The sequence below is a fragment of the Equus caballus genome, chromosome 20 (assembly GCF_041296265.1).
Source record: "Equus caballus isolate H_3958 breed thoroughbred chromosome 20, TB-T2T, whole genome shotgun sequence".
Lineage (NCBI taxonomy): Eukaryota > Metazoa > Chordata > Mammalia > Perissodactyla > Equidae > Equus > Equus caballus.
This window is the reverse complement of record NC_091703.1, coordinates 24,927,397-24,944,132: the sequence shown is the minus strand read 5'-3', so window position 1 is coordinate 24,944,132 and position 16,736 is coordinate 24,927,397. Positions and strand designations below refer to the sequence as shown.

General features: G+C 37.6%; 1 protein-coding gene across 25 annotated transcripts in view; it reads right to left on the bottom strand.

Moving 5' to 3' along the window:
* Nucleotides 1–16,736, bottom strand: part of CARMIL1 (capping protein regulator and myosin 1 linker 1) — a 312,491-nt gene that overhangs the window by 133,670 nt on the left and 162,085 nt on the right. For all 25 annotated transcript variants that reach the window (XR_011429896.1, XR_011429897.1, XM_003363747.5 and 22 more), the window contains 2 exons: nucleotides 12,502–12,590; nucleotides 11,195–11,289 (listed from right to left, as the gene is read on the bottom strand). Coding sequence is in view for 23 of the 25 variants with exons in the window: in XM_003363747.5 (XP_003363795.1) it covers nucleotides 11,195–11,289; nucleotides 12,502–12,590 (184 nt within the window). In the remaining 2 variants the exon portion in view is untranslated. The remainder of the gene's footprint in view (nucleotides 1–11,194; nucleotides 11,290–12,501; nucleotides 12,591–16,736) is intronic.

Here is a 16,736-nt window from a genome sequence, read left to right as displayed (position 1 = left end):
CTGAATATTTCTAGAGGCTTGATTGTGCTAATCCATGTTGTTAATGGCAAAGAGAGGGCAGGCCTGATATTTAACTGATCCATTCTTGTAGAAGAATAAATAACAAGTTACTATGGGGAGAGGAAAAAGATGGAGCAACGTTTAAACCTCGATTAATACAACAGGCAAAAAAGGAGAGAAGAAAGAAGAACAAAGGAAAAAGCGGAAAGTAGAAAACAGACACAGAGTAGATTTTCACCCAAATAAATTGATAATTACATCAAATATAAATGTACTAAATACTCAAACTAAAAGTCAAAGATGGATTATCTGAACAAAAACATCAGATGTTTTCAAGAGACACATTTAGAAATATACGTATTCAGAAATGAATGTAAAAGCATGGAAAAAAATACATACACTGTAAACCCTAATGAAAGAAAGCTGGTGTAGCTGTAATAATGTAAGACAAGTTTTAAGAAGCATTACTAGAGATAAATTAGACATTTCATTAATGAAGAAGATGTAGTAATTTTAAATCTGCATGGTCTGAATAACATGGTCTCAAAATACATCAAGTAAATCTGATAGTAACAAAAGGAAAATACATTGTTAGACACATGCATAAATACATATGTATGCACACACATACACACACACATGCACACACACGTGCACACACAATAGTGGAGATTTTTAAACACATTTCTGTCAAGTAGCTGATAAAACAAATGGACAAAAAAAGTCAGTAAAGATATAGACGATATCAAGAGCATAATGAAAAAAGATCTAATTGATATATTTAAAACACTGTACCTAATAACTCAGAATGTATTTCTTCAAAGTACACATGGAACATTTACCAAAAGTGACCATATACGGAGCCATAAAGCAAGTCTCAACAGATAATACAGAGTATGTTCCTTAACTGCTATGAAATCACGCAGAGTATATTCTCTATCAGTCTGTACTCTAACTGCTACCATTACAATGGAATTATAACAAAAAGAAAATTAGAAAATCCCCAAATAGTTAGAACTTAAGCAATATACCTTTTTCTTTGGGAAGATTGGCCCTGAGCTAACATCTGTTGCCAATCTTCCTCTTTTTGCTTGAGGAAGATTGTCCCTGAACTAACATCTGTGCCCATCTTCCCCTATTTTGTATGTGGACACTGCCACAGCGTGGTTTGATGAGCAGTGTGTAGGTCTGTGGCCGGGATCCAAACCTGTGAACCCCAGGCCACCAAAGCACAGTGCATGAACTTAACTTCTATGCCACCGGGCCAGGCCCTTAATCAATATACTTTTAAACGATAAATGAGTCCAAGAAAAACAATCACTCTGGAAATTTTTTTAATATTTTGAGTTAAATAAAAATAAACTATTATAGTAACATTTTGGGGATACAAACACAGCCATGCTTCAAGGGAAATCTATAGTCCTAAAGACATATGTTAATAAGGAAGAAAAGCTTTTGGAAACTAATTATCTAAGTATCCATATCAAGATGTTTGACAAAACTAGCAAATTAATCCCTACTCCATCCCTATAAACAGAAGGAAAGAAAAAACAAGAAGTCTATTAAATAGAAAGCAGCCATAAAATCAGTAAGTTTAACAAAGCTTGTTCTTCAAAAAGACTAACAAAATTAATAAACTCCAGCAAGACAACTTAACAAAAAAGAAAAAATAAAGGCGAGATCAAATTATCACAATCAGAAATGAAAAGAGAATACCAGTAGAGATCCTACAGATACTGCAAATGCAACTCAAGGGTATAAAAAAATTCTGGAGGTGAAAAAATGTATTGTTTTAGAAGAAATGGACAAAACACAACTTACCAAAACTTATATAAGAAAAAGTAGATAATCTCAAGTCTTCTACCTATTCAAGAAAATTAATGCATTATTAAAAACCTCTCCACTGGGGCCGGACTGGCGTAACAGTTAAGTTCATGCACTCCACTTCAGGGGCCTGGAGCTCTCTGGTTCAGATCCTGGGCACAGACCTACACACCACTTCTCAAGCCCTGCTGTGGCGGCATCCCACACAGAACAACTAGAATGACTTACAACTAGGATATAGAACTATTTACTGGGGCTTCGAGGGGGAAAAAAAAAAGAGGCAGATTGGCAACAGATGTTAGCTCAGGGCCACTCTTCCTCACCAAAAAGCATACCTAGAAAACTCCACAAAGAAAAGCAAAAGAAGCCAAATATAAGAGTATACACTGTAGAATTCTATATTTATGAAGTTGAAGAGTAAGCAAAGCTAATCTATCATAACAGAAGTCAGAATAGTGTTTATCTTTCTGTGTGGTGGAGGGCAGGGGTGGGAATCACTGGTGCAAAACACGAGAGAAGCTTGCGGACTGTGGATAATGTTCTATTTTTCAAATCTTAGTAGTGAGTACATGAGAGCATTCACTTTATAAAAATTCATTAAGATGTAAACTTGGGATTTGTTGACTTTTCTGAATGTGTATTATACTTTAATGAAAAAGTTTACTTCAAAAAATTAGGTATGGAAGATAACAGAGGAGAAAATCTAGACGACTGTGGGTATGATAATGACTTTTTAGATACAATATCAAAGGCACAAACCATGAAAGAAATCATTGATAAGCTGGACTTCATTAAAGAGTTCTTCTCTGCAGAATACAATGTCAGGGGGCCGGCCTGGTGGCTTAGCAGTTAAATTCGCACGTTCCGCCTCTCGGCGGCCCAGGGTTCCCCAGTTCAGATCCCAGGTGAGGACATGGCACCGCTTGGCACGCCATGCTGTGGTAGGCGTCCCACATATAAAGTAGAGGAAGATGGGCACAATGTTAGCTCAGGGCCAGGCTTCCTCAGCAAAAAGAGGAGGACTGGCAGTACTTAGCTCAGGGTAATCTTCCTCAAAAAAAAAAAAAAAAAAATACAATGTCAGGAGAATGAGAAGCAAGCCACAGAGTGGGAGGAAATGTTTGCAAAAAACACATCCGATAAAGGATTGTTATTCAAAATATGCAAAGAACTCTTAAAATTTAACAATCAGAAAATAAATAACCCAATTAAAAAAGAGCTAAAGACCTTAATAGACACCTCTCCAAAGATATACAAATGGAAAATAAGCATATGAAAAGATGCTCCACATCTTATGTCACCAGGGAAATGCAAATTAAAACAACAATGAAATACCACTATACACCTATTAGAAGGGCCAAAATATGGAACACTGACAACATCAAATCCTGGCCAGGATATGGAGCAACAGGAACTCTCATTCATTGCTGGTGAAAATGCAAAATGGTACAGCTACTTTGGAAGACAGTTTGGTGGTTTCTTACAAAACTAAACATACTCATCATATGATCCAGGAATCATGCTCCCCTTGGTATTTACCGAAAGGACTTGAAAACTATATGACATTTGGAAAAGGCAAAACTATGAAGACAGCAGCAAGATCAGTGGTTGTCAGGGGTTGCGGGGGGAGTTGTCCAGAGGGATGAATAGGCAGAACATAGATTTTTAGGGCCGTGAAATACTCTATATGATACTACAATGATGGATGCATGTCATTATGCATTTGTCCACATCCATAGAATGTACAACATCAAGAGTGAACTATAAACTATGGACTTTGGGTGATTATGGTATGTCGATGCAGGCTCATCAATTGTAGCAAATGTACTACTCTTTGGGGGATGTTAATAATGGGGTAAGCTATGCATGCGAGGGAGCAGGGGCCATATGGGAAACTGCTACACCTTCCTCTCAACTGTACTGTGAACCTAAAACTATTCTAAAAAATTAAGTCTTTAAAAAAAAATTAGGTTCAGGAGAAGGAAGAATACCAGATGCTCACTTTGAACTTTTGATGAGTTATCATTGCCTACTTACCACCAGTTCTTTTATGTATTTTTTTTTACTTAGCAAAGCATATGCTACGACAATGCTAAAAAGAAAAGTCCCTAAAGCCATATTCCATATCTTCAAATCAAGCTGAAAAGACTGTCTGTTAGATCAAAGTTAAAACCTACCAGTAAACTTCAAATTTGTTGTACTCAGGTTGATCTGAGTTGTTTTGCTTTGTTTTGTGAGAAGATGACAATTTTTAAACTTTTAATACTTTCTTTTCTGTCAGACACACCTTGAAAACCACATAAAGCTTTAAATGCCTATAACCACACGCAAGGCCAGAATGCAACAATTATTTTATGCCACTGGTGACACCCACCCATCTGTTCATTCCTTAATCGTTACGTAAACTATCTTCAAAGAAGGAAGATAGGCAAAAGGGAATAAATAATTCACCTATATTTTTCTCTGGTGAGGAACTATCACACGACAAGTAATGAAAGTAATAAAAAAGTGAAGTTCCTAAATTAGAATAAGCTGAATAAAGTCATGTTTGATAATTTATTTAAAAGAAAAAAGCAGGACTAACGGCAAATACGATTAAAGTAAAGAGAACTAAAGGCACAGATATAAGACAATCTGATTAAAGTATTTTTTATCAAATTCCAGCTAGGTTACTAGCTTTTTTCATGACCAAAATGTTTTGTTTTCATTTCCTAGGCATCCAAAGTCATAAATATATTATATTTCATCTTTCAAGAAACGCCCTTGGTAAGTGCTAATGGAATGAAAGGCCTAACCGGGGTCAATTTTGTTCATTTTTTTTTTAAATGAGGGAATTAAATTGATCTATGAAAAAAGGTAACATTATTACACAAAAGGTCCTCTCCTTTGGCAGACGTCAGAAATGGGGTCTTGGCAACATGAATAAATTGAGGATGGTTGGCAGTCATAATCTCAGGAAACACAAAAAAATTAACGTGCCCGGTGCTTTCTGAAGCTACTTACTCAAGAGTGCCATGGAAAAAACTTATCACCAAGAAAACATTTCCTCACAAAGAAAGGACAGAAGAGACTTTTCAACTTTTGGCCAAAACTACTCAATAAAGCAAAACATAGCTTTCAGAGCTATGAATTAAAACAGAATTTATCGCTAAAAGCTTTCATTTGGAGAGTTTACTGGATGGATTGCCCTTGTGATTTGTTTATTTTTTTAGTATGTGTCAAATTTAAAAGAAAAAACGGTCTAATTTTTATTTCTCCTTTCAGAATGAAACTATTATAGCTCCCTCTGCTTCGAAAGATTTATGCCTAATAAAAAAAGTAATTATAAAATGTTTAGCATTATAATTTGCCATCTGATGTTATTAACTTACAAAAGACAGAAAATTAAATTTGACATTGCAGATTTAACCCATTAATCATGCATGCACTTAAAAACCTATGATAATACCATATAAAATTCTAACACTTGCACATTCTGGAATCAGTACGAGTCACATGGTAGGAGAAAACGGTTTAAGGAGGTCCTTGTTAATTGAAAACATCAATATTAACAATTCAACAAAATTCTGCCTGTGAGTTTAGCAACATGATGTAGGGAAACAAAAGCCCTCTTTCTTGTCTGTTAGAAACCATATAGGGCCGGCCCGGCGGCATAGCCGTTAAGTTCGCACGTTCCGCTTCTCCGCGGCGCAGGATTCACCAGTTCGGATCCCAGGTGCAGACATGGCACTGTTTCGCTCACCATGCTGTGGCAGGCATCCCACATATAAAGTACAGGAAGATGGGCATGGATGTTAGCTCAGGGCCAGTCTTCCTCAGCAAAAAGAGGAGGATTGGCAGCAGTTAGCTCAGGGCTAATCTTCCTCAAAAAAAAAAAAAAAAAAAGAAAGAAACCATATAGATTTGAACACTGTAGATGTCAGAACACAAGTGAGAGTTAAAATCTTTAGATTTCCACTAATTCCTACGGCTTCCCTGGAGAGTTCAGAAACACTAAGATAAGTGGATAAACAAAATACAATGAAGTATTTCCATTTCAAAAATAAGGCTGAGAGAAAAAGATTCAAGAACTAGGAATACGGAAAATAAAAGACTAGTAGAAAAAATGGAGTCAGTACAGAAATCACGAATCTAAAAAAAGGTACTTTCTGTTCTGTAGCTGTCACACAGAAACGTGGCATCTTTAAATATTAAAGTGATTATTTAAGAAAATTTGTTGACAGCTATGGAATAAGCCAGTGTTTTTCAAACAGCACGCACAAAATTGTTTTCTTCCACTTGCAAAGGAAATCTAAGCAGCCAAATCAGAAAATCACAACCAGAATATGAGAGACTGACCAATTATTCAGGAAATCCAAGAAGGGAGTCTGAACAACTGGTATTAGGTAGGACTCCACAAGCTTTGTCCAAATCACGTAAACACACAAACAGTTTTCTCATCCACAAAAGGGGAGTAATAATGCTTGTGCTATTTAACTTCACAAGGCTATTTTATGAGTCAAATGAGGTAGTAAAAGCTAACATTTCTAGAATACATAGTGTATGACAAGCTATTCTTATCTTTTTTGTGCATTATCTCATTTAATCCTTAGAACACCTTTATGGTAGGTACTATTATTATCTATTTTGAAGATGAAGAAACTGAGGCATAGAGAAGTTAGGAAACTCAGGTAGAAAGTGGCAAAGCCCAGAAATGAACTTGTGTTTTTTGATTCCAGAACCCACGAGTATACACTGAGAGATATGAAAGACATAGAGCACCCAAAAAATGTAAGCAGCAATTCTGGAGCCTATTTCTCTTCTCTTATTTAAAAGATCGGATCAGAGCCATCATCAGACGATCGGGAAAAAAATCTTTGGGTACTTTGGGTCAACATTTCCAAAAGAAAAACACTCTGAGACAGGATTCTAAGTCATCTTTAAAGAAAATATCAAATTCAGAACAAAAGAGGGAAGGAAATAAGGACACACATTCCTGACAAGGCTAAGGTCATAAAAACTAGGCTAAGTGGGAAGGATAACTAGCAAGACTAAAACATGGAATTTGCAACATTTAGGGAAACAAAGCATTGGAAATGAGCTGAGAGAGAAGAGTTCCAATCTCTGAAAATCCCTAACTTTGATCCAAGCAATAATGTCAGATCCAGAGGGTGAGTCACGAGGGGATGACTGACACACCCAGACACCCAGTCAGCCCAGAGGACTCACCACCGAACTAGCTAACAGAGCTCAGCTCGAGCAGGGATGTTCCAGCCTTTTCTACGATGACCCACATAAAGAAATACACTTGACATCATGATGCAGGAACCTCATACAAAAATACATACATACATCTATTTTAGAAAACTAAGACCAAAGTTTTCCTGAACGATGCACTCTGATATTTTCTATTGTACTCCATTTCTTCTTCTTTTTTAATGCTTGTCATGAACTATTAAAATTGATTTTGTGACCTGCTAATGGGTCTTGACCTACAATCTGAAACACACTGGGTTCGAAGAAGGCCAAGAGGAAGCTGTGGAACATGCCTGACCCTGCGCCCAGGATACGAAGAGCTTGTGCATGTGTGTGGCCCGTTCACTGTCTTGTGTGGCTTTTTCAGGGAGAGCAGGGCCTCTCGCGTTTGAAGCATTACTCATACACACGACACCCGTGCTTATTAAATCATACTTTAAGTTCCTTCACCACAAGCCCTGTAACAACAGAAGGCTGCCTGTCCTTTGTATATAAGTATGACAAGGAGACTGCGTTGTAATATCAGGGATTTGCTGCATCAACATTCATATCACAAAGCAAGGAGCCAAACTTTCTCTTTCAGAGTTTCCAAATAGGTCCCCGAGTGGACAGCTCAGGTGCAAAATCAAATTCCATTTGGTGTTTAAATTCCCCAGAATTCTGGGCTGCTCAACTGTGGAGACCCTATTTGTCTTGTTTCTTTGAGTTTTCTTGTAAATAATCTTCCCTAGTTGGTCTCTTTTATATACTATACCACACAATTACAAACTCCTCCCCACCAGGCTTCTTATTGTTTTCAGACAGAAAATACTGTCATTGAAAAGCAGAGAAAGAAAAATTAAGATTTTTCCCTAGATTGAAATTTCTATAAATATTTTACACTTGGTTGGATTTCTTGTGGAATTTCCATTCGTGAGCAGAAAAGCTACCTATCATCTTCAAATATTTAGCCGGAATAAAAAGGAAGCTATAAAGAATTCCTGTTCAGGAGGCTGAGCCCCAAGAGTGAAGAAAGTGGGAAATACAGGTGTTGGCAGGTGTCCAAGAGCACTGGCAAATACAGCAACGCATCAATCTAGAAGGGCAGAAACGAGGAAAGTCTTAGCCTGAGAAAATCTTCTCAGGAGTGTCAAAACTGGACTGTGTGCGAGCAGAAGCCACACTGGAGAGTCGGCATATACACACGAAGCTGAGGAAAACAGCCTTGGAAGGATTCATGATTATAAAACCTGTGAATGGACTACAAGTAGGTGAAAAGACACAAAATCGGGTAGGGATGTGGAGAAGAAAAGCAGAAGAAGGTGATCTTTGAACACAAATTCTGACTCCATACAAAAGAAATTTCTATAAACTTTGCCATGATTTTCAAGTGTAATTAAAAAACCACAGAAGGGAATTAAATTAAATGAAATCAAACTCAATTTAAAGAAAATAGATTTATTATGTAGAAGGTCTTATGCTAGATGCTGTAAGGGGACGTTAGGGGAGGAGGAGTGACAAGGATGGGGATGATAAGAAGTAAGCGGGTGGAGGAGAAATGTCCACATCTAATTATAATACAGCAAAACGAAGTGAGTGATGTCACAGAAATTTAAACCAGAGGTGAGGGTCTGGTAGATGAAACTGTACCTGAGGCGACAAGTTGTCCAGTACGGCTCAGAGCACATGTTCTACATGACAGAAAAGGAGACAAAGGGCCTCAGATTCATCCCTTCCCTTGTAGCCCCTCAAACTCAAACAATACGTGGTCTTTGGATCTGGTTTCTTTCACTTAACACGTTTTTGAAGTTCAGCCACATCATGGCATGCATCAGCACTTCATTCCCTTGACTGTTGAGCAGTGTTCCATTGTACAGATATACCACGTTCTGTTTGCCCACTCACCAATGATGGGTATTTGGGTTGTTTCCATTTTCTGACTATTCTGAATCATACTGCTAGAAACATTTGTTTACAAGTCTTTGTGTGGACATATGTCTCATTTCTCTTGGGCGATACCTAGGAATGGAATTGTGGAGTCATGTGGTAAATTTGTGTTTAAGAAACTATCTAACCAATTCCAAAGTGGCTGCACCATTTTACTCCCACCAGCAATGTCTGAGTTCTCATTTCCGCTCAGCCTCTCCAAAACTTATTTTGATGACAGCCATTATGGTTTGAACTCCCATTTCCCTAATGACTAAGAAGTGTCCCTTCTTAGTCCACTACACTCTAGATTTCAAATCCTTAAGGACCTGCCTCCAACAACTACCTTCTCTCTACGGATTTTGTTCTGTCAGTAGATAAATATGGTTGAGTCTCCCCCATCTTAAAAACAAAACCAAAGCAACCCTCCTTTTTATAAAAAGTGATTTACATGGTTTCCACTTTGCCACATTCATCTCTCTGTAGCCTTTGACTAATAGGGAGAAAACTTGTTTTTCCTAAAGGAAATCATTATGCCCCAGAGAAACTCCTATTCCAAGGATATGCATCCATTATTTTCATTTTTGGCTTCTTCTATGAGGGTGTTTTTCATGTGATCCAGTTTTCTAATTCAGTCTCAACCTTCCTTTAGATTCACTACTTTAGATGCTGGGAAGTTACTCTTGAGATTTTGCTTGAATACTACATGGGTACCTCTTTTAATGCAGAACAGTGTTTATATCAGGAACAAAAAGCAGAACTGAGTGTCTATATCAATATCTTCAGCTCAGTTTAATAATTAATCCTCATCAAATATATAACATTACAAGATGAAAGGCCCTTATTCAACCATGCTGAAAAAATATTTGCAACAGATAATGAAAACAAAATATTCCCTCTAGAGATAAAGCGAAAGATAAAATTCTTCTTCATCCATCAATGTTCTCCTTTTTTTTTTTTTAATTTAATTTTATTTTTTTGAGGAAGATCAGCCCTGAGCTAACATCTGCTGCCAATCCTCCTCTTTTTGCTGGGGAAGACTGGCCCTGAGTTAACAACCGTGCCCATCTTCCACTACTTTATATGTGGGACGCCTGCCACAGCATGGCTTGCCATGTGGTGCCATGTCCGCACCTAGGATCCGAAATGATGAACCCCGGGCCACCAAAGTGGAACGTGCATGGTTAACCGCTGCACCACGGGGCCAGCCCCTATCAATGTTCTCCTACAGAGAATTCAAATTCTCAAGTTCCACTTTCTAAACCTACTAACTCTTCTTTCTATCCATGTAAATACTTTTAATCAAACCTTCTTCTGCTTCATTGTAAACTCTAGTGCTTTAACTTCCCCCTATTTTCATATTCAAATCTTGCCAAATATTAAAAGACATTTGTGGTAGGCAGAATTCAAAGATGGACCTTAAGATTCTTATCCCCTGCTATATATGTCCTGTATAATTTCAAGTGTGGGGAGCAGACTGATGAATATGATGGGATATCACTAATGTGATTAGGTAACTAATGAGTTGACTTTGAATTAATCAAAAGAGAGATTGTCCTGGGTGGGCCTGACCCAATAAGTGCTCCAAGAGAAAGTAAAGTGTCAGAGAGATGTGCTCCTGCTAGCCTCAAATACAAAGCAAACTGGGATATTGTGAAAGGAGGAGGACACATGGCAAAGCCCTGAAAACAGCATCTAGGCACTGACAGTTGTCCGCCACCAGCAGCCAGCAAGAAAGTAGTAACCTCATTCCTATAGTCCCAAGGAAATTAACTGTGCCAACCAGTGAGTCTGAGGAGGACCCCAGGTCACAGATTACAGCCTCAGCTGACAACCTGATTTCAGCCTTGAGAGACTCTGAGAACCCAGCTAACCTGTACCCAGACTACTGACCCAAGAACACGATGAGATAACACATTTGTGTTCTTTTAAGCTGCCAAGTTTGTGATAATTTGCTACACAGCAATACAAAATTAAAACAATGGTTTAAAAATAGTATCCTCCTTTCCATTTGTATCATTTTGAAAAAACTTAATCAGATGATAAAATTTTAGCATGAGTATTTTCATCAAAGGGTGAAAAGAACTAGAAGCCAACAAACAAAATGGCATCAGAAGCATTTATAACATAATTATGAATAAGCGCGATACTATTCGTCAGGCACGGCTAAATTAAACTCCCTAAACCTCTTACAGTTCTGGCATCAACGGCCACGTGAATGCTACCGTACCTCGATCCTCCAGTGGGTTGCCAGCAAGGTTAATCGTGTGGAGTCCTGAGTTGGGATTATGCACTAGAGCACTGGCCAGCTTTTGTGCAAAATCCCTGCAAGTAAACAAAACAATACAATTAAATAACACAAAATGTAAAACTGTTCAAATAAAACATTTAAAGCTAGTATAGCTGCATTGAAATCTAAAAAAAAAGAAGACTTCTTTACAATATCAGTCCATATATCACGTTTGTTAACACCCAATGTATTTCACGCAAGTATAGATCCTCATTAGAGAATCTGTAAAGCCACAGTCAGAATATGGTTCATTCTGATTAGCCAAACCCTTATTCGAAAGCAAAAAGAAAATATATAATTGCCCCTTTAAAGACACATTAGCAGGATGCTATTAATAGCATACCTTGGCCTTCCTATAACTTAAAGAGAAAATCCCAAATTGAACCTAATTTTCACGAAAATTGCAATAAGTTATTCAGTGTATCTTAGTTCTCATTTCATGAGGTAGTCACGAAGACAAAACTGATTGCTCTAATTACTGAGTTTAAAGGCTACAGTTGCTAGCATGATATTTTACAAAAATCAAAATGACTATTTTAGGTAGGTTTAACTCAAAATAACACACTAAATGCTGTGATTATGATAGTCAACCCTCCTCACTGAGCAGCAGTCAAATCTTTGTTCTAGTACGTTCAAACTCTCACGCCTCAAGGAAGGCTTGAGTATTGCCCACAGACTATCTAAGTGAAGACTATCTAAGTGTGAATTGGAAAAGACTATATATGTGTGAATTTGAAAAGGGAGAGAAATGACTAAAACTGATCAAAGCAAAGCAGTAAAATCATTTGAAATATGATATGACTACCATTAGTGATACTATAAAAGCTAATACACAGCATCTACAATGACACCTTTTCAAGCACTTCATATACATTCATTCATTTATCCTCACAACTATAATTCTATAAGGTAGGCACTATTATCCTCCCCATTTTAAAGACAAAGAGACTGAGGAACAGAGGGCTTAAACAACTTGCCAAGGCCATGAGGCATCTGCTTCAAGAGCCCATGCTCTTAACCACTACACCATGCACCCTCAAAAATATCACGCGACACAACAGCAAACAATCTTATAAAATCCTTGACCTTTGTGATAATGGTGGGGATCATAAGGATTTCGTCTTTAGAAGGGAAAACACTATACTCTCCATGTGCACAGTCTGACTTTTTTTAACTATAAATTAATTTTAGAGAAAATGGCAAAAAGTTTTAAAGCAACATATTCATACATTCAGGAAAATACTCACGTTCTAAGTCCAGCGTTTTCCAACACCAATTCTTCCAGTCGATTGGACCTACTCACCACCCTCAAGATCTGTTCACAGACGTCAGTGGACTGTTAACAGAAAACGTTCTTTAACCATGCCATGAGTCTAAAAACAACCTCACTTCATTGTTATAAATCTGTGCAGATGTAGAATTTTAATAAATCATTCATTCATACATTCATTCATTCAACAAACCTCGACTGAGCATCTACGACTATGCACCATCATGATGAAGGTCCTGGGAATACATTGACATAAAGGACAAAGTCTCTGCCCTCAAGTGTTCCATCCAGCAGGGGAATCAGACAAGAAAATACACCGTTATGATAGAATAATGAAAAGGCCAGTTTGGTAATGCTATGGGCACACAGAGGTGCATCTCTTCCAGTCTTGGGAAAACCAAAAGGAATTTCCAAAGGAAGTGATATCCAAAATGGAAAGCCAAAGACTAAGTGGTGGCGATGACGAGAATGATGTTGGTGATGAAGATCTTACTAAGCTCTTGTCATGTGCCAGGCCATGAGCTAAGCCCTTTATATGTATTTCATTATAAAACTGTTGAGTAGTATTATTCCCTTTTTATGGATACAAAAATTAAGCTTTAAAGATGTCATGCACCTTAAAGGGAGGCTGAACAAGCACTTGACAAATGTTAATTACTATTACGATGTTGCCACTAGTATTTTCTAAAATAGGGTAAAGTGGGAAACAACCTAATAAAAAGAAAGAGTTCAATAAATAATAGTCTTTTATGTTAACAGACATTTTTAAAAATTACATAAGAAATTTTACATAGTAAAATTATTATGTCTGCTGAAATATTATAAATGCTTAGAATATAATCTTAAATGAAAATGCATAATTAAAACGAAATGTTTAATAAAGATTACTACAATTGAAATGGCTAATGTATGTAGCAAGTCCTGAAGGGACTATGAAAAATAAAGAGTTGTGCCCCAGTGGTAGAAGTGTGCCTAATTTTTTCTTTTAAAATTTTTATTAATGTTTTTATATTTATATCCTGCCTTATTCCAAAACTAATTTAAGGTGGCTCTTGACCTTAAAATTATTTATACATTGAAAAGTGATTTTAAAATCTCATTACAACATAAGGTTTACTTAAATCCTTTATGATATTAAAATTAAAAAAAGAAAGAAATTGTATTCTGTGTGTCATGGTATATGATAGTCAAAGCAATATCTTTTCTAAAAATACCACATTAAAATATTAGAGTTCTGGGGGCGGTCTGGTGGTGCAGCAGTTAAGTGCACACATTCCACTTTGGCGGCCCGGGATTCACCGGTTCAGATCCCAAGTGTGGACATGGCACCGCTTGACAAGCCATGCTGTGGCAGGCTTCCCACATAGAAAGTAGAGGGAGATGGGCACAGATGATAGCTCAGAGCCAACCTTCCTCAGCAAAAAGAGAAAAAAAAAATTTTGCTAAGGAAGATGTTAGCTCAGGGCTAATCTTCCTCAACAAAAGATATGGTTGGCCCATATAATTTGCGTGGTTCCTCTTACTTATAAATTTCCATATTTGTTTTATTTTATACCAGCTTGTTATTTTATAGCAATTGCTCTCATTTTTATAGTATACATTTGATTTTTAACTAAATGCAAACTCTTGGAGAGTCATTGTATTAATCTGTTAATTTTTTCCCCTAAATCAGTAACAGTGCTGAACATGCAGTCGACATTTGGGGAACACTACTGTAATGGTCACATTTTACTTGGTGTGAAATCTAGGTTTGTGTGTATCTCTTTAAAATGAAATCTAGGTTTTTGTGTGTACCTCTTTAAAAATTTCACCACTCGTGTTCTTCTGTGTAGAAACCAATGCTTTTCATGTAGTTGGCACTTAATTTAAAAAAAAAAACAGCAAAATTAATGTAATCATGAATGACTTGTTACACCTCTCCCCTACTGGCATCTTAAAGAAAAGTTGGACACAATTTTCATACATTTTCTTTAACAAATTTTTATTACAATAATTATACCCAATGGGTAAATGAAAGCCCTGCTCAAAGCTTTGCTCTGGTAAATTCCTTTTCTGGATGCTCTGTGAGGTAGCCCTGGAAAGGTAATGATACCATGGATTCTTTCTAGAAATTAGGATAATCCCTGCAAAAACATTGTCTATGTAATCATCTTTTACCATGACAACACAGAATAAGATCAATTCCCCTGGTTATATATTGTAAGACAAAGAATTAAACTGATAAGGGGTCACCATTTGGAAAATCAGCATCGTCAGCATAATGTAAATTGCCGGCATCAGGTCAACTGGAATTAATTTTCCTATTTGCTCATCAATCTGTGGGACACATTAGAAACCCAGGAATAATGTGAAAGCAACGTTAAAGACCGAATGGAATCAAACAGCATATAAGAACTGCAAGAGCTGTAGATGCTGTGGGACTTGTGTTTCCAACTCAGATTTTCTAAAGAATACTTTACTGGAGAATTTTTGCCACATTTCACACTTCCAGTGATCCAGTTAGGTATTTGTGATCTGCTAAATCAAAGAACTATAATATTTCTTTTTTTTTCTGAGGAAGATTCATCCTGAGCTAATATCTGCTGTGACTCCTCCTCTTTTATTGCTTGAGAAAGATTAGCCTTGTGTTAAAATCTGTGCCAATCCTCCTCTATTTTTTTCTATGTGGGATGCTGCCACAGCATGGCTGATGAATGGAGTAGGTCCGTGCCCAGGATTTGAACCTGTGAAGCTGGGCTGCTGAAGTAGACAGCTTAGAACTTTAACCACTCAGCCACGGGACTGGGCCCAAAGAACTCTAATTTTTTTTTTTTTTTGGAGGAAGATTAGCCCTGAGCTAACTGCTGCCAATCTTCCTTTTTTTGCTGAGGAAGACTGGCCCTGAGCTAACATCCATGCCCATATAGCCTGCCACAGCATGGCTTGATAAGTAATGCGTAGGTCCAACGCCTGGGATCCAAACCAGCAAACCCCGGGCCGCCAAAGCAAAGTGCACAAACTTAACCACTGCGCCACCAGGCCAGCCCCCATATCATTTTTAAAAGGTTAAAAAAAACCCAGTGATATTTGCTGACTTGCCTAAGTTACAAAACTGAAACAGGTGAGCAAGACCCCAATTCTACTGCTATATTAGTGAGTCCAGAATGTTGGACAGAAACTTGATCCTAATCACATATTTGGCATATCTGAAAAAAAAAATCTGGGGCTGGCCCCGTGGCCGAGTGGTTAAGTTTGCGCTCTCCGCTGCAGGTGGCCCAGTGTTTCGTTGGTTCCAATCCTGGGCGCGAACACGGCACTGCTCATCAAACCACTGAGGCAGCATCCCACATACCACAACTAGAAGGACCCACAACAAAGAATATACAACTATGTACCGGGGGGCTTTGGGGAGAAAAAGGAAAAATATAAAAATCTTAAAAAAAAAAAAAAAATCCCTCTATCCCTCGATTTAAATCCAAAATAGTGACTGCTAACTGGTTTCATAAGGTCAGGATAAGGTACATAAGTCATATTTTTCCCGTGGAGCCTTCATCGAGCTAGGAGCAATCTTAACAACCCAGAGAATTCATGTAACTTGAGAGGAAGTCACTTATTTTTTGTCATGCACTTCGTGTTTTAAAAAATCCAAAGGAGGTATAATGCTGTCCTTTGCTTCAAATAAACTGGGTGTTAGAAAACCTTCACAGATTGCATATTGCAGTACCCATTAAGGGGGAAAGGATCGTTTCTTTTTAACTTTGGGTGAGAAAATTGAAGAATTGCTCTTCTTTTTAAAGACTTGCAGAGTAATATCCCAAAGACCATTTTTCATTTTAAAATACCAAAATATTAAAAATGTATACATATGTATTTTCGTGTTTAAATCTCAGTTAATAGCAAAGCAGTAGGGCCGTCCTCAAACCCTGTCACCCCGCTTCCTTCCATCCCAGGACACCCAAGAAAGCACATGAGCACTTACATGCTTTATTTTGCCAGGACTGAAATGCTTAGGGGCATATTTTCTTTCCTAAACATCTAAGGCAGCTGAAAGGGAGTGATGCCTGGGAGGAATCAGGACAGAATGGCAGCACTGATGGCCTGGACACGTTCCTGTACTAGTGAGTTGGAACAGTCTCCTAAAGCAGGATATCCGCACCTCCTCAGAGCTCTCTTGTGCCCCATTTTGAAAATCACGAGCTTAGGTGAATGTCTGAGTGAGCCAGGAAAGCTGAT